The 17,831-nt window shown below is 35.7% G+C and overlaps 3 protein-coding genes across 3 annotated transcripts; 1 reads left to right on the top strand and 2 right to left on the bottom strand.

The window, feature by feature from the left end:
* Positions 1-210: 210 nt before the first annotated feature.
* On the bottom strand, positions 211-4,985 carry LOC136275405 (uncharacterized). Its single transcript, XM_066084405.1, has 3 exons — positions 4,282-4,985; positions 4,053-4,164; positions 211-3,831 (listed from the first exon to the last, which is right to left on the bottom strand). Exons 1-3 carry the CDS (start codon positions 4,983-4,985, stop codon positions 2,428-2,430), a joined length of 2,220 nt encoding a protein of 739 aa, XP_065940477.1. The 3' UTR covers positions 211-2,427.
* Positions 4,986-9,291: 4,306 nt separating this feature from the next.
* LOC105320878 (uncharacterized) lies at positions 9,292-14,858 on the top strand. Its single transcript, XM_034471733.2, has 8 exons — positions 9,292-9,799; positions 10,088-10,336; positions 11,000-11,183; positions 11,718-11,764; positions 12,018-12,153; positions 12,373-12,804; positions 12,944-13,119; positions 13,621-14,858. Exons 5-8 carry the CDS (start codon positions 12,141-12,143, stop codon positions 14,719-14,721), a joined length of 1,722 nt encoding a protein of 573 aa, XP_034327624.2. The 5' UTR covers positions 9,292-9,799; positions 10,088-10,336; positions 11,000-11,183; positions 11,718-11,764; positions 12,018-12,140; the 3' UTR covers positions 14,722-14,858.
* LOC105320877 (ATP-dependent DNA helicase RecQ) lies at positions 14,804-17,094 on the bottom strand. Its single transcript, XM_011419006.4, has 2 exons — positions 16,337-17,094; positions 14,804-15,641 (listed from the first exon to the last, which is right to left on the bottom strand). Exons 1-2 carry the CDS (start codon positions 16,837-16,839, stop codon positions 14,804-14,806), a joined length of 1,341 nt encoding a protein of 446 aa, XP_011417308.3. The 5' UTR covers positions 16,840-17,094.
* Positions 17,095-17,831: the final 737 nt, after the last annotated feature.

The following is a 17,831-nucleotide window of genomic DNA, read 5'->3' as shown; positions in this document are numbered from 1 at the left end:
TTACGATTGACCCTTGGGAGGTGCAGGGGTCGATGTCCACATAATAATACATGCACTAGTCTGAAATGACCAGCGCCGCTCATTCACGCCAATCAGGTGTTAAGTGCACACGTGTAGCATACAACAGCCGTACCGGATGACAGGTCCTTACAGGGTTTCTGAAAAATAAAACAGAGAACAACCAGCAGATACCTTTTCAAAAGGGAGGGATGGGTGGGTTATTTGCAGCACGTGCTTATCAAAGATAAAAATATAATATTAACTTAACCAACCTATCTTCTCAGCAACAGGAAGTGAAAGAAAGATTATTGGGCTTGGGCTTTAATTTATATATTCAATGGGGAGATAACTCTAGTAATAAAGTGCGTGACAAAGGGGAGATAATGGTGTCGGCCCTTTCTTCGATAACACGATCCAATACATAAAGAATTGGATGTAAATATTATCTCAGAAAAGTGCGCAGCAAAACACAAATAGCAAAACATTTATAAATTTCTTTAATTTTATTTCAAATCTGGCGATGATTGGGCACGGCTGTTTAAGGGTAATGGGCCGCCATACATGACAAAGGGCATGCCCCAAATTTCAAAATTCAACACATCAAGTAACATCATACATGTAGTTAACATAATTCAACAAATTCAAACAAAGTTCAAAGTTCATTCAAAGTTCACTCAAAGTTCAAAGTTCACAGGTTTAATACCTTGACTCTGGGAGGTGCAGAAGTCAAGAATTTACGATTGACCCTTGGGAGGTGCAGGGGTCGATGTCCACATAATAATACATGCACTAGTCTGAAATGACCAGCGCCGCTCATTCACGCCATAAGTTCCCAAACTCGAAAGCAGCTATGGAGCTTTAGAGATTGGGAACTCCGCCACCATATGGGTGGGGGTATGAGCGGATTTAACTTACAACCGTGCCCTAGGGTAAGCTTGCTAAGCCGGATAACAAGCATGCCCTTTTGTTAAGATAGCCTCAAGACCCCCCTGAAGAGTATTTAGAAAAACAGCATTAGCCAATTTTGACAAGTGTACTCCATCACAGAAGAACAAAGAGTCACGCTTTATATCAGGATGGCGGATAATTGCGCCGTCATACCGCAAGGCTAACCTGGATGCACAAGAATTAAGGCGTTTACGTTGTGATTCCATAGCACGAGAGTTTTGAGAATAACGCCATTGTATGCGTGGAAGGATGCAAGACCAAATGACCTTAGAATGTGGGAAGTTGGTTTGAATAAATTGAAAAAGCTTCATGCAAACTAGCCTGAGTTTTCTAATAGAAGTCTCCCCTAAGTCATTTCCCCCACAGTGTATTAAAATGACATTAGGTGCAGGACCCACCTTTGCAAGGGTTTTAAGCTTCTGCTCTACTTGAGACAATTTCAGGCCACTGTACCCCTGCCACCATAATGAAATATTTAGCCTTTTCAGGTTCAGGTGAAGACCTCCAGGTCTTAAAAATGCTTCTAATTGAGCATGCTTCAGTATTGAGGACCCCACTAACCACACTTTTTGTTTGTCTACAATAGATAAGCAAAGCCTATGAGTTAGAATTTTGGTATGCGAATGTATGACTTGTAACACGAAGATTTCCATCTTCCACATTTCTGAATTGTTTCCGCAGAAAAACCTTGCAATGCCAATTCAGTGCTAGCTCCAATCCGAAAAGAATGAGATTTGTATCTTGTGTTCTCCGGTAACTTAAGACGAACTATTGCTTTTGAGAGTACTGCCGTAAACTGGTACCTTGTGAGCGGGGTCTTATCAAAGTGACAAAAAAGAGGCCCTGCAGTCAATGGGCGAACACTTAAATATTTCTCAACAAGCTTGAATGGACACCCAACTCCCTCAGATTTACCAATTTGCAAAATGGTACCTTTTCCTACCTGGTCAGTCTTGGAATGTTTGAGATTGATTAACAATAGCTGTTTATCAGGGTCTAGAGTTAGATTTTCCATACCAAGTACAATATTGTTCGGAATTTTACAGTGAACAGTCAATTCACCGACACGAAATAAACCATGAAATGCCAGTGAAAATGCTGCCGAGAAAAGACTTGTTTCATAAGAATTAGTGCATGTAGTGGGTAAAACCAAAATTATTTTTTCAAGCAAGTCTTTAGTTATAGGCAGTCTTGTATCAGAATTGTGATTTAACCGTTTCATGCCCTGCAAAAGCTTTGTAACTAAAAATTGAGAAGTTGGGTCCCCTATTCCTTGTAACTTGCAGTGGTAAGAAATTGCAGACAAATACGAACGCACCGTTGAATAAGCAAGGCCAGATGTTGATAGATGCAATAAGTACTGAACCACCGAACATAGTGTTGGAGGCCAATATACAAGTGCGAACTGATGACAAAATTTTTGATACGACAGTAAACCGACTTTTTGAACCCTGTGTGTGTTATCGGATATTGCAGCTTCTAGCAGCCGATCAAGTTCAAACTTGAAATAAGGTTGTGAAATGACTGGGGGATGGGTTCGGGGTCCCTCCTTGCGTTTGGTGCGGCCTGGCGAAACCTGGTCCACTGTTTACGAGAAATGGCATCAGCAATATTATTAGATTTAGTTGAAATATATTCAGCACGAAATAAAATGTTGTGTCGCATGCATTTTAAGACAAATGCTCTAACTAATACCATGACAAGCTCAGATTTAGAGGTTAGTTTGTTCAAAACTGCAACCAATGCCTGATTGTCTATGTGAAATGTAATTTTTTTGTTGGCTAATTTGTTGCCCCAAATGATGACGGATAAAACCACGGGGATAAATTCTAATAGGGTCATGTCGTGATGCCCATCGATATATTTCCAATTTTTGGGCCAACTAAAGAAACACCACTCCCCATTCAAATACGCCCCACATCCTAGTTGAGCAGACCCTGAGCTATCGGTGAACAAATTGAGATTTTGATCTGAATACCATTCTTCTTCTAAGAAATAAACCACACCGTTAAAATCCTCCAAAAAACTACACCACATAAAAATATCCTCCCGCATAGATTGAGTAACTCTTAGGTAATGATGTGGTTGCGTGACACCGATGGTGGCGTCATACAGGCGCCGAACAAATGCACGGCCTGGCCGAATTGCCCTTGTAAAGAAATTAAGTTTTCCCAGCACTGACTGCAACTGCTTAAGTGTGACTTTTTTGAGTGGAAACAATTGTTTTAAAAGATTTTGGAGTTCAACACATTTTGGATAAGGTACTCTAACCAGCATTTCAATAGTGTCGATTTCCAAACCTAAAAATGTTAAGCAAGTGGTAGGACCTACAGTTTTATCCTCAGCTAAAGGTACCCCTAGATCATGACAAATACTATGAAATGCAGACATGGTGTCCTTACAAACAGAAGCATTGTGACCCGCAAATATGAAATCGTCCAAATAGTGGTCTATTGTGTCTACATGAGATTTGTTTATTGCCAACCAGTTTAAAAATGTTGCAAATTCTTCAAAGACCTTACATGACACAGAACACCCCATTGGTAAACACTTATCAATGTAGTACATATCATCAAACATAAAACCAAGTAGGTCAAAATCCCCTGGACATATTGGCAAAAGTCTAAAAGCTGATTTTATATCGCATTTTGCTATAAATGCCCCCTGACCAATTTTAGCAATCATCTGTATAACCGAGTCAAAAGATGTATATTTAACTGAGCTTTCCTCTGGGTCTATGAAAAAATTTACGCTATTGAATTTAGGAAATGAGAGGTGTGTTATTAATCTCCAACCAGAGTTGTCCCCCTTTGGCACCACTCCGATAGGAGATATGCGGAGGTTTGAAATTGGTAGATCCCGAAATGGCCCCCCCAACCCGTCCTAATTCTACTTCCTTCATTATTTTTTCTCGAAGCTCGTTGTGATGTTCATACGCAGATATCAAATTTTTTGATTGAATATGAATTCTTGGCCCCGTGTAATATAATTGAAAACCCTGGGAAAACCCTAAAAATAATTTTTTCGCAGTCTGAGTTTCTGGATAATCTGACAAGTACTTCTCAAGTGCCGGGAGTTTAATAGGGGTTTTGCCGAGGCCCTACACCTTGTGGGTTTGTAAATCTAAAACGGGGGCGCAGGTTGTTGGGGTTCTGGGGTCCCCTGAAATGCGATTGTTGTGTCCTGGGTTGATTGTTAGCATGTTGTGTTGGGAATCTGGGGGCACGAAAATTATGCATATGAGTTTGAGCAAGAGTGCAGTGTATCATAGCATGCTGGCCGTTACAACGTAAACAACTGTGAGTGTACGTGCAAGGAAACTTTTCGCAAGACCCTTTGAAATTGAAGTTGTAGCACTTTCCTATGGATGTAGCTCTGGGCAGGGTTTGAGGAGCATTAGCGGTTGAAGTTGGGGTCATGTACATTAACCAGAGCTCAGAGTCCACTTCCCCCCATGATGATGCTGGATTATGAGCCTTACGTAACCTATACTGAACATCGTATTCTTTCCATCCCACTGCTCCCCTATTAGCCCCCATCCTAACACACTGCATGTATTTCAAAAGCTCTATGGATTTAGCAGGGTGGCCACTAAGATAAATCCCAGCAAATATAAACATGAGATCAGTCCACTGTTCTATGGTATCAACCTTTTTGGGGTTAGCATCCTTGGATATTATTTCCCCCATATTATTTACAATTAATTTTTTTTCATCGCCACCAGGTCTAGGAGGTAATAGAGAGGCCAGATCAATATACTGCCCTTCTATAATTTTTTGTTTAATTGCGTTGCTAACGTGCATACCTATCATGTTGTGGACCGATGGGACTGCTGGAGGAATATCGTCCATGCATATGGCATAAGAAGATGACGTCGTTGTCCTTGATGGTTGCGTGACCTCCGAATTGGTTTGCACCGGTTCTGATGGGCCATCATCCATTATACCATTGGGTCGCTGCTCCCTGGTCCTTGCCGTTCTACTTTCGCTCGCCCTTGTCGTCTCAATTCTCATCCGTTTGGACCGCCGTGGTGGCATTTTAATCAGTTGATAATTCGCAATATGTAGAAATAAACAAGTGTTAATTTAAAAAAAAATTGATTTCAAAATTAGCCTAACATGTGCATATATTTATAAGAGATTAATCGATAATTATCTTGATCAAACGAGGAAATCAGAAAATTCAACAACAAAAAAAATCAAAATGGCTAAGGGAAAGGTTATCCAAATATTTGGCTACCCGAAATAAAATCCATATAAATCAAAACATAATGAAAGCATCGGCATTAATTGAGCCGAAATTAAAGATTGACAATAATTTGTAAATTGTATTTTTTGACAAATTTATTTGCAGCACGTGCTTATCAAAGATAAAAATATAATATTAACTTAACCAACCTATCTTCTCAGCAACAGGAAGTGAAAGAAAGATTATTGGGCTTGGGCTTTAATTTATATATTCAATGGGGAGATAACTCTAGTAATAAAGTGCGTGACAAAGGGGAGATAATGGTGTCGGCCCTTTCTTCGATAACACGATCCAATACATAAAGAATTGGATGTAAATACTACTTTTGATAAATGCCTCTTAAAGGAGTTCGCCCTCCCGCCCCACACCCCAAGTAATTTTCGTAACTATGAAACGTTTTAATTTTTTTTGTGGGGGGAGGGCAAAATATCTCTATACAATTAATTTTTTCAAGAACATATGGATCCCTCACTCCTACACATTGGGAAACATTCAGGAACATCGTATCACATAATTTGTTGATCTGAACGAACTACTGAAAACATTTCAATTTCCAGCTTGACTGGGACATTCAGCATATAGCATTTGTAGTGTCACCTCTGAAATCTCTGATGGCCGACCATGTAAACACGCTTAAGGAAATAAATATACGGTAAAATTTGATAGAACCAGATATGTCCACAGAAGCTATTGCAGTATATTTCTTTTTATTATGTACATTTCCAAAATCTTTAATAAAGAATAGAGGAATATTAATTTCAAAATATTTAATTTGTTCAGTGTACATAAGCTGACCATTTACGTGCTGAAATGCTAAAAAAAAACCCTCAAATATCTCCTTCAGAGCCCCAATGGAAAATTTTCTGGATCTGCGTATATATATATGTAGATGTGGATTTTTTTATTTACAGGTATCAAAGACGGATTGTTCTCAGTATTGTTCATGTCCCCTGAGTCAGTCAAATCAAAGTTTGTAGAGATATATTCCTTAGTGGTAGCATGCAGAAGAGGGTTTGTTTGCTAGCATGTGATGAGGCACACTGTATATCTGAGTGGTATTGCCAGAATCATCCTGATTTTTACAAAAAAATATTACATATAATAAATTTTTATTAAAATTGATTAAGTTGTAATAAGCATTTGCCCTTATCATTTCAGGGGAGAAGATTTTTTACCTGCATATAAGGAGGTGCTAAACATGCGAAGTATGTTTGTAGATGTGCCAGTTCTGGCAGCTACAGCAATCTGCAATGAAAGGTCAGCAAAGACATTTTCACGTCATTGGCTCTTGATGATGAATCTTTGATAGTGGCTGTTGTTCCTGACCGATAGGATAAAATTCAAATATATATAAAATCATTCTGCCTTATCCAGTTACCATTTCATCTTTGATGAGCTTTGATATTTTGTTCTGTATTAATTTTTTTGATTTGCAGTAGTTTTTGTGTTATGTTTTCAGGTCTAACATATATCTTGACATTAAGAAATGCAAACAGTATCATGAAAAAAAAAATTGCAATGGCTTATTGAGAGATATTTCTTTGAAGAAAATAATTTTTTATCGCAGGCAAGCATCACTGTATATTAATTAATGAGTTATTAAATCTTTTGACATGACTGGAATATCATTATTAATACATGTATACATATTACCTTACAAATTTAATTCAGGTGTGTGACTTCAACTGAAACCCTCTACAATCATGTTAAGGACTGTCTACTTCTACAGGAGAAATCTCACATCATTGACATGTTTCAACGCAACATTGATGAGGAATATTAAGAAGTCAAAGAATATTACATTCTTTTGAAAACAATGACAGTGAATTTAAATGCTTGTTTTCAATAGTGGTCTTTGGGACGGGAGTTCAAATTCCAAATGTGGAACTTGTAGTTCATTTCGGAATTCCCAGGTCTATCATATGATATTGGTAGGGGGTTGGACGAGGCGAAAGAGATGGCAGGAGTGCACACGCTGTATGCTTTGCTTATGGCAGGTCATCCGTAAAAACCATAACATGTGAAAAAATGATCCTTGCCCATTTAATTGATGTTTCATAAGCTAGCACAAGGTGGTATGACCTTTGAAGCCAGCAGGTTGGTAATTTCACTAGATTCTTCTTACGAATTTCTGACATGTTCGTCGTGAGATGATGCGACATGCACCCAATTATTAAATGTTGTGTGTGGTTTTTTTTAATAACCAGGAATGTGTTAATTCTCAACACACCATTTCCTCAAAGGTTTTTGGTGAAAGGCAAGCTGTAAGTATTGATTCATTTTAAAAATTATTCATATGATAACCAGTACAGAATAGAACAACACACTTATAAATAAATGACACGCAGATAAGAATGGTTACATCTAATCATGTATTTCAGAGGGTTTAAAAACTTTGCCCTTTTACACATTTCTCACCCTTGTTTTAATAACACAGCACAGTGCAATAATTCAAGACATTTTTCTATAATTTGATAAGTGTCTTCTTCAAACAGGAACAGGAGACCACTAGACATGTGTGGTTGTAACTATGTTGGACTGGATGACACCTTGACCATCCCAACAAAAAGCTCAAGGATGGAACAATTATCCTTGTTCCCATCAGCAACATGTAACAGCTTTTATTTATGGTAATAAAAGATAAGAGAGAATTTTAATCAGAAGTTCATACAGAAACAATCTCTTTTTCACACTTGATTGGCAGGTTACACTGGTATCTTATTGCACAGTGTGTCATGGCGGGAGATTTGGGTTCTATCTCGGTCATCTGTTCCATGAGTAGGATGTTGTTGAGGAGTCCTCATTGAAAGTGAATGTTTAACACTTGTGAACTGTTTCCCATTTCTTTTTAGCTTTATAGAAAGTGGGTCTGACAAATATATCCAGGTTTATGTTTAAAAATAAGTTAGGTTTTAGGTTCTATGAAATGGAATTGGAGAAGGCAGAACGGGCTGCAAATATTGTTCTTGCTCAGCACACCGAAGTGAACTGGTTATAAAGGTTTTGTTGATTGTTAATAGCCAGGAATAGCAATATAAAAAAACCTTGTTTGCTTATGAAATACTCTTCTGAAAAAAGGGGGAAAGAAAAAAAAAACAAACAGTGATTAACTAGCATTTATTCTTTGTTTTCAACAATATGCAGTAGATATTACCATTCAGATTAATGTTTCATAGTACACTGCGGTGAGGTCATTATTGATTTGTACATATTTTCATGAATATGATGAGTCTAAAAACTTAATGAAATGGATTTATAAATGTTCTTAAAAAGTTGTTTCAACAAGTAATTTAAAGAATATCACACGATCTGTGATGGTATGTGTCATCTTTTAACTCTTAAATGCTTAAGGATAGCAACATTGCATAAAAAACTCATTCTAATACATATTAACTTTTTATTGTTTGGTAGGTTATGATTGTGGAGTATATCTCCTTTCATTTGTGAGGAACATTCTGCAGGTAGGAATAGTATATATTGTATTGGTACGATTCCTGGGTTGAAACTAAATCATCATTTGTTTTAATTATTTGTGTGTTGTTGTGACTTACTTGTTTTATTTAAATGGTTATATAAATCCTTTTATTCCATTAGAATACAGACTTGTTTACTTTCGTTCGGACTAACCGCCATGCTTGCGGTATATTACGGACTATTTAAACTCTTTATAAAAAATGACAATCGAAATGAACAATAATAATTGATGTTATTTCACTTTATTAATTGTAATTTTGTATTATAATGTAAAATGTTAAATGTCATGTATTTTATGTCGGTACGTTATCATATAATTACTATCAGATAAAATGCGCCAAGTTGTTGACGCTCATGACGTTGACGTTGTCAACGTCTCAGCATCAACATAACAAGCTAGGGCATAAAAAGACGGTGTTTTGAAAGCAAAGTTCAGTTGACGATGAAAAGCAACTCGCTTGTCAGTGGTATGTATTGACAAGTCTTTTAGCTATTACTAAAGTAATACAACTTTTGTATTAGGGCGTCCTGGATTGGTTCGTCGCTATACTTATAGGAGTTAATAACGTTGTACCAACTGTACACTCTCTACCATCGGCTCATACATTCACCTCTGTTATTGGCTCACTTAATATCGGGACTACTTTCGATCCACGTGACTTTCAAAAAGTCACATGATATAAAAGATGGTGACACCGGTGAAACGGGAAGTTGTTTGTTTTATTTGTAGAAACAAGAACTCAAGAAATTATAGTTTAGACAGCAAGAAAGCAAAAGAAGATAATTTTATAAGTAAACTTACACTTCTCCTCGATAACGTTAATTATATAAACAAACTCTGTGTAATTCCAACAACTGTATGCAGAAACTGTTATTCAAAAATCACAAACGTACACGGCTATTTACAAGATATAAGAAATTGTACTTCAAAATATTTGGAAGAAGGATCAGTTAGAGTGAAAAGATGCGCTTCCTCGCCTTTGACCCCCAAAACCCCCAATCCTGTGGCGCCCAAGGATATTTCGGGTGTCAACTCGAAGAGTAGAAAGCAGTTAAAACTGGAACCTGATGAACCTGTACCAGATGGTCCAAAAGTTGAGCCAGACTTACCGATAATGAATGACCATGGGTATGTACATGTAACTGTTTCTTAATTTATTTATTTTTATTAGCAAGATGGTATTAGTCTGCGGATCCTGCAATGAAGGAATAGTAGAATTATTTAACTTTGAATATGTATAGCAATAACAATAAAATTAACTCAAAGACAGTATAAACAGGTACACATTTTTACACAATTAATTTGGCCTTATATAGTTTATTACAGTATATTACTGATTTCAGTTATGTATGACATTTGTGTACTCAATGTAATCAAAATAGGTTTTTAAAACAAAAATTGTAATAATAAACACAGGTACAGCATGGCAAAGCAGACCAAAGCATTAGACAACCCAGGGAGTAAGAAGACTCTGGAGAAATTGTCAAACATTTTCTCTGACATTTCTTCACATGAGATGCTCTGTGAATTACGGTCTCTTTCATCTACACTTACGTCCAGAACAGCAACTTTTGGGTCGGTTTTGTATAAATACAGGGATGTTTCCAAGTTAGAAGACCATGTTGGTAATTTTACAGAGGAGATTGTGGAGGAGATGATCAATAGGTGTGTATATTTTCATGTTTGTTTCAATATACTACTCATTTTAAATACGGTATTTATTTTATTTAAATGTTTATGTCGGTTCACATATGTTAAATTGATTACATTACAACAATATATCAAATACTCATATATCATATACTGAAATTTGTTTTCACCTGTAAACCTCTACTGAGTGTGATTTGTCTGTATTTATAATTTCATTGAAGTATTAAGTAAGTCTGCTTCATTTTTAAACCTAAACGTGTGACATGATTTTAAGTCTCCTCCAAAGAAAAAAAATGATGTATCATCTGTCCTTAAATCAGTGTTACACATCATTTAAGTGTCAGAAATGAAGCACCTACTCTGAACTGTTCTTGTCCTTGTAGAAAACCTCTGATCTGTTTCTTTCAGTTCATATTATTCCTGAAACGCACTCTCCTTACATACTCTATGCAGTGTGCTTGCTACCTTTGTAACATAACTGCATGGTGTGCAATTTTTGCTCATAAATTTTTGTGTCACTAACTCGTCAGTCCATGCAAGCACTTTGAAAATTGGAGATTTCTAGCTATATCTACTCATCTGTGATGCGTCCAGTATCTAACAAGAATATCATTTTTCAACACTTGAGTGATTGAGACAATATCTTCAAACATGAAAATGATTAAATATTTTTTTCAGGGTACCATTATTAGTAAAGGCCATGTTAGCTGTAGCAGTCCCTGCCAGTAATGTGATAAAGGAAACAATCATTCCAGCATTAGCTGCATCTTACAGCATTCTGATGAAAAACAAATACGACAACCTTTCAGCATTTCACAGATTAACATCAATCATTGCTATAAAAGGAGGCTTAGATGAGAGGGTTTGTTATATAATAATTATTTTCAGTATTCAACTTTTAATTATCAATTTTAATCCCATTCTTGTAAATTTAGAGGTTCAGTTCATTTTTTTTGTCCAAGAGTGATGTATTTTTATGGATTTTGAGATTTTTATTTGAATATTTAAATTCTATTTCATTACTAACCATGTTCACTGTTATAATGTTGAATACAGTGTAGTAGCAATATAACACAGACAAAATCCATAACATTCATGAGCTTTCATGACAAATACATTGTGCCACCTAGTGTAGATCACTTATGACACTATTTTTTAAAATCATTCATTTGGTTTCAAAGTAATGAAAAACTTTAATTAAAAACTTCATTGTCTTCAATACATATATAGTCTACATTTATATTCATTATTTTCATGAGTACATTGTCTCACTCTGGATCACATTACTACATCAATATAAAATCCTCACATATTAAAAAAAGTGATTTAGAGTATATATTGAGTTGTTTAGTATTGCTATTAACACTGTCTCTGTTGTTGTTTTCTGTTATTTCAGTTTTCTTGAATTGTTTATCCTCTGCCATTGAAAATGAAGAAAAACATGTAAGTCAATAAGCTGTTTTTCTATTGACTCATATACAAATAAAAGTTATTGTTTTGAGTATATAGGCTTTTCAACCAAGAATTAAAATTACAACTTTCACTTTGGTGCTTTTTAGCTCAACTGATCTGAAAGTAAAAAGCAGATAATTTTAATTTCACTCCATTAGATCATCTATCTAGCATGTAATTGAGTTAGTTATTACATACTAGTACATGTATTATAAAGTGTATGATTTTTTTAAAACCTATACAGGCCCAAACCAGACTGAACCATTTAGGGTTGTTACTTTCATGGTCAGTCCGAGTATCATTACAAGAGGACATTCACAAAAAGGCAGAGAAGAATATTGTGGACACCATAAAGTTGAACCCTTTAATGAAAATTACAGGCATGTTTATCAGTTTTGTGCATTCAATTTTATACCCTAAGTTGACAAATGACATGTTTACCTGTATGACTATCTGTTCAGTGTTAAATGCAAACCTCATTATTTTAGGCCTAAAATTATATTATCTATAGTACAACTGGAAATATATAATCATAATATTCAGAAGTAAGTTTGTTGCAGGGAACAGAGTAGCTTATAAATATTTTAATTTAATTTTAGGAGACAATGTTGATGTGTATGTGAGGACCAGTTCATTAAATAGGGAGAGAAGGAATAAAGATTTACATTTGTTTGCCAGTAACATCATCTTCAGTAGGATTGCTACTATAGACATGCCCAACACTCCTCCAGGTACAAATGCAGAGCAGCTTAAAAGTGAACATTTATTAATGACTGGTATGGAGAAGGCCAAGTTTTTGAGTGCATGTAGTGTTCTCCTAGCAAGAATTTTGTGTAAAATTCCTGCCTTTGAAAACCTGAAGAAGCAAATTCCAGTTCATATTCCCCATGAATACAGCCAGAAGATGTCCACAAGATCTGAAGTTTTTCCACTTCCAATTATGTTCTTCAATGAATCCAAACATGAGGATTGTATGGGAATAATGGACAGCTATGAGAATCAGCTAACCAGACTGTTTGAAAATGCATTTGGTAAATCTTGTTTTCATTATCTTTTTAATAATGCAATATAGTGCTGATTACTAATGTATGCGATATTTGTATTTGTCACCAGACTTGAATTACATGTAATGCATTACATTAGATTGATGAATTTTCAAATTTGCTTCAGGAAACATAGATGCGCTAAGAAGGTATGGGGTACCTGTAGGTGGTGATCAGCTGACTCGTGTGCGACTTCAGGAGGCTAAAAACATACGATCATTAGCTGTCACTCCAGAGAGGCGATATGACGATTTACATCCAATTGTATGTGAGATGTGGCATTCAAAGCAAGATTTTCTAGAGGTGAATTAAAAATTTCTTTTCTGTGTATTTACGAGACATCTGTATTCAAGAGATTGTAATCATCAGAAGTTTGGAAACATTTTAAAAGATATATTAAGAGCTTTAATAGGCCCCCTTTTTGTTTTGTTTTTAATCTACAAAATTCTTAATATGGTAAATTTTTAATATTATTTAGCATAATACATTGCATATTTTATTTGTCTTTAATCTTTAAAAATTGCAAATTGGGAGGGGGCACATGCCAACAATCAACCAGTGTAATTGACCTATAACTTTATTTGTTGGCTGTCTCTTAAGCGCTATCCCTTGTACCATCTCTGTGTCCTCAGTTCACCACTACATATACAGGTAGTTCATTATAAGAGGGTAGGAAAAATACATATGAACTGTATGAACATACTTTTAACTATATTTATTAATGGACACAGAGAGGGTACAAGGGATAACACTCAAGAGACTAAAATTACCATGTATATTTAGTAAATTTTGTTTATTTTTCAGAAATGTTACAAAAAGTTTTTTGGAGAAAAACATTCCTCAAGCCAGGGAACTCTTGCCCACTTCAAGACCATTCTTCACAGAACAGATGTGAATGGAAAAGTAAAGGGAAGGTTTAAGCCACATTTCGAACTTTTGATGCTTGTTGGAGAATGCATGGTCCAAGAACAGTTTCTTGAATTTCTCAACATGGAGTCTTTTGATAGCCAACCAACACATCCCATGACAAAGGACGTTGATGACCCAGAGAATCAGAGAGACAACTTAATGAAACTAATTCAAGAGTTCATGAAACACTATGGTTATGGTCAAGTAGACTGTCCTACTCCTAAAAAGGATGAAGCTGACAAAATTTGCATCATTACACGTGAAGGTCAAAATATACAAATAGAGTTGGTTCCTACAAACAAGCAAAGTGATGAGCTGTATAATTATTCAGTACAGCTCTGCCAATGGTACTTGCACCTAAATGAATTACATGATACTGCAAAAGAAGGAGACTTAAATAGGACGATCTTGAACTGTCAGTACTCACTACCCTTCTTTTTCTCTCACTCTAAACTTAGTAAATACTTAGTTGAAAATATTGACTATGTGTTGAAGTGCAAGTACCTCTTGAGCCCTTTGCAAAGAATGCGCGTTCTTGAGGGATCTTATGTAAACATTAATGGTGGTCAAGGGCAAAATGTTGAGAGTGATCTGACTCAGGAACACTCAGTCTGCAATCAGAAAATGCTGATTAAATCTTTAGGAGCAAACAAAAGTGAAAATGCAATTAAAAGAGTTACAGGTGCTGCAGAAACTATTTCAAATATCTGTGAGAAGTTTGATGAGAGTCTGAACATCAAACCAAAATCTGGAAGTCACAGTAAACCTTTAAATGAATCAGAACAAAAACTAGTGTCACGAACATTACGAAGACTTAGACCTTTCCGTTTTACACCAGGAAGGAAGTGTCCAGGCTTCAGTAACATTGACAGTGTTCCTGTAACATTTGAAAAACTACCAGACATGCATGCTAGAATAAATCAAATTATCTCTCGTCTCACAAAAGGTCTTCATGTAAATATTGATGAAAATGATAATGATTCAGAAGTGGAGTAGATTTGGTGAATGAGTTATAACAATATTTTATTTGAGCAAATTCAATGTTCTCAAGTTTTATATAATGTCATGTATTTAAAAATCAATATGAATCAGTTATGACAATATTTGCTATTAAACAATCATCACAATTACAATTTTTCTTGCAAATACAACAGCATTTACAATCAACAATATCTGAATTTTTTTGAAACCCAAAAACTGAAAGAATGCAGTTTCTTAAACAAGAAGTGTCATTTTTACAATATTGAATGATGTCCTCAGTTATGCCAGGGAGGTTTCTTGCAATGTTTCTTGCAGAGTAATAAAGTGATGCCACGGACGGTTGACCCCTGCGTCCTGCTCGACCAACTTCTTGAAAATACTGTGAAATGTTCCTTGGGGGACATGAATGAACAACATGTGTAACATTTTCTGGATCAAACCCCATTCCCAAGATGGAAGTAGTTAGAACAAGTCTTATCAGTGAATGTTCTTTCTTAAGTTCTTGCATGGTTCGGTCTATCACATACTGATCCTGACCAGAACAAATAGCACTGTAAATAGCATCGTTAATGTTGCTAGGTTTGAATAAATTGTTTAAATACATAATTGCCCTACTCATGTAATACACAGGGACATAGATTAAAGTAACTGGGAAATTCTTTCTTTCTACGAAAAGTTTGTCGCAGAGAGAGTTGACAATGTTTTCATACTCCTCTTCTACGTCGGAGGCATGTTCCTTCTTAAATTTCTCTAGATAAATGTTTGGCTTATCGGGACTACATTCGATTATTTTGAAATTATTAAGCCCTAGCATTTTTGGCAAATCTTGTTTCTGTGTAATTGTAAGAGTTCCACTCAATGCCAAGAACGTAACATCAGGGAAAAAGGCCTTTAAAGTTGGTAATGCCTTGAAAGCTAACCTGAACTCTTCTCCCCTGAAAAAAAAGAAAGGGAAATAAAACACATAAAAAAATAGGTATACATAAAAATGTTATTTGATGCCAATGAACCAAACTTTCAGTGGTTTAAGAAAAGAGAGCAAAAAAATGTAGGTTAGAGAACACAATTGACAGAACAGACAGACAGACAAATCAATTTTTCTTCTGTGACTTGGCATGATAGTTTTCACTTTTACAAACAATGTTTCATTTTTTATCCCCCCTCAATGAATATGGCCGGGGCATATGTTTGTCATGTCCGTCTTCTGTCTCTGTCTCACTTTGCATTATGTTCATATTCAAAGAAACTAATCCATGGGCTCACATCAAGGGCTTATACTCCCTTTTACCCCCCCCCCCTTTTTTTTTTAAAAATAGATATTATATAGGCATTGAAAATTGGGATTTACCTTTTTTGATGGTTTAGCCCCCCCCCCCCCCCCCACACACACACACTTTCAATTTGCTTCGGACGCCCATGTGTTAGGCCTAATACATACTGAATGGCTTTTCGAAAAGACTTTAATAAAAATTATTTAGCTTTGATAAATCTCAATGAGATTAAACAGATGTATATAGGCCTAGCTCATTAAATCTATTACACCAATATACTGCAGCTTAATATTATTCAAAAGGTTTTTCTTGAATCAATAAATAATTACATAACAGGGTCTAAGATCTAAAATAGTTACCATTTCTCAATGATGTGGCACTCGTCTATAACAACAGATACAACATGCTGGTTAAAAACACCATTTAACAGCTCTCTCCCTTTGTTGGTGTTGAATAACGCTTCAGGGTGACAAAATACGATTTGAAACTTTCCATGCTTTACATCTTCGAAGTTTTCATCAGATTTGCACATGTATTCAGTCTCTTTATCATCTTCCAAACCATGAACAACATTAGCTACAATATCAAGTCTGCATGAACTGATGCCGTGCTCTTTCAACACAGATAATTGATCTTTCTGAATAATGTTGAGTGGTGAAATAACCAACACTACCGGATTTTCTCTGGTCTCTTCGAATATTAAGGGTAAAAGATGGAAAATAACACTTTTACCATACCCAATGGGAAGGCTAACGACAAGATCACATTTGCTCTTAACCACGTAGGTCAATGCCTCCCTCTGTTTATCTTTTAAAACCAATTTCTTGTCGTATTTCTTAACTGCTTCGTCGATCACGTCCATGTTTATTTACAAATGCGCATTAATATCACTATGTTATTCTTCCAAAAATAGTGCGCTTGAATTAATGAAATATCTTTGATTATTTACTTCAATATATGTCTTTTTTAGTAGATGTTTATTCATTTTATGTAGAAGTATTATTTTAATTTGAAAATATCCTTAAAATTACACTTTAAAATTTCCGTCAAAAATCTTGACGCGAGCCCATTGCAGAGGTGTCTGAGAGAGGAACGAAAGACAACTCTGCATGGGAGATTGCCAACTGTACTGTATAATAGTATTAATTATACGTGTTTTTATATAGAACCATTCGTTCGTTGCAATAAATGGTATAAACTTTATACGGAGTATTTATATTTGTTTCGGCAAATTGAATATAATAAGTGAATCAACGATTTCTATAAACTGTGACCAAAGTTAATTCTTTTTGAAACTTGACGCAAGATAATAATTAAACAGCGACCCATAATTATGTTTAAGTGTTGACCCGTACCCTCAATTCGTTACATTGGTGGCAGCGGTGGTATCAGCTGTTTAAAAACTGCAACACTTTTACAATTACGACGATGTCAAGGAACGAAGAAGTTATGGAGGAAAACATTCATATTGAAAAACCTCATCAAGGACAATTTTTTGATGATACACCAAGTAGAGAAATTCTTTTACAGGTCAATAACAATAACGACCACAGCATATATGTAATAGGCGATAGTACCAGTGTAAATCCATGTACGCAAAATAGTTTGCGTGTGATTCTCGACGAAATAAAAACTTTGAAATCACAAATGAACTTGTTACAAAATAAAGTAAAACCAACAAGTGATGACAAGCGATCGAATGACCAAAATAATGTGCGTTTTGGCATCAATACCATGTACGAGGACGAACATACGCACAACGCATACCAGCCGTACAGAACCACATCTATGCCGAATTCGTACGATGGACCTCATAATTATGATTATTCAAGAACAAGTTCGTCATATCCAATG

The sequence above is a fragment of the Magallana gigas genome, chromosome 5 (assembly GCF_963853765.1).
Source record: "Magallana gigas chromosome 5, xbMagGiga1.1, whole genome shotgun sequence".
NCBI classification, from domain to species: domain Eukaryota; kingdom Metazoa; phylum Mollusca; class Bivalvia; order Ostreida; family Ostreidae; genus Magallana; species Magallana gigas.
This window is presented reverse-complemented; position numbering and strand designations above follow the sequence as displayed.

Coding starts and splice junctions, on each gene's coding strand:
- LOC136275405 (XM_066084405.1), bottom strand. CDS start 4,985: ATGCCACCACGGCGGTCCAAACGGATGAGAATTGAGACGACAAGGGCG. Junction 4,165..4,281: donor TACAACTTCAATTTCAAAGG/GTCTTGCGAAAA, acceptor TCGTGCCCCCAG/ATTCCCAACACAACATGCTA. Junction 3,832..4,052: donor GATTTACAAACCCACAAGGT/GTAGGGCCTCGG, acceptor AAGTAGAATTAG/GACGGGTTGGGGGGGCCATT.
- LOC105320878 (XM_034471733.2), top strand. Junction 12,805..12,943: donor ACTGTTTGAAAATGCATTTG/GTAAATCTTGTT, acceptor AATTTGCTTCAG/GAAACATAGATGCGCTAAGA. Junction 13,120..13,620: donor CAAAGCAAGATTTTCTAGAG/GTGAATTAAAAA, acceptor TTTATTTTTCAG/AAATGTTACAAAAAGTTTTT.
- LOC105320877 (XM_011419006.4), bottom strand. CDS start 16,839: ATGGACGTGATCGACGAAGCAGTTAAGAAATACGACAAGAAATTGGTT. Junction 15,642..16,336: donor TGCCACATCATTGAGAAATG/GTAACTATTTTA, acceptor CTTTTTTTTCAG/GGGAGAAGAGTTCAGGTTAG.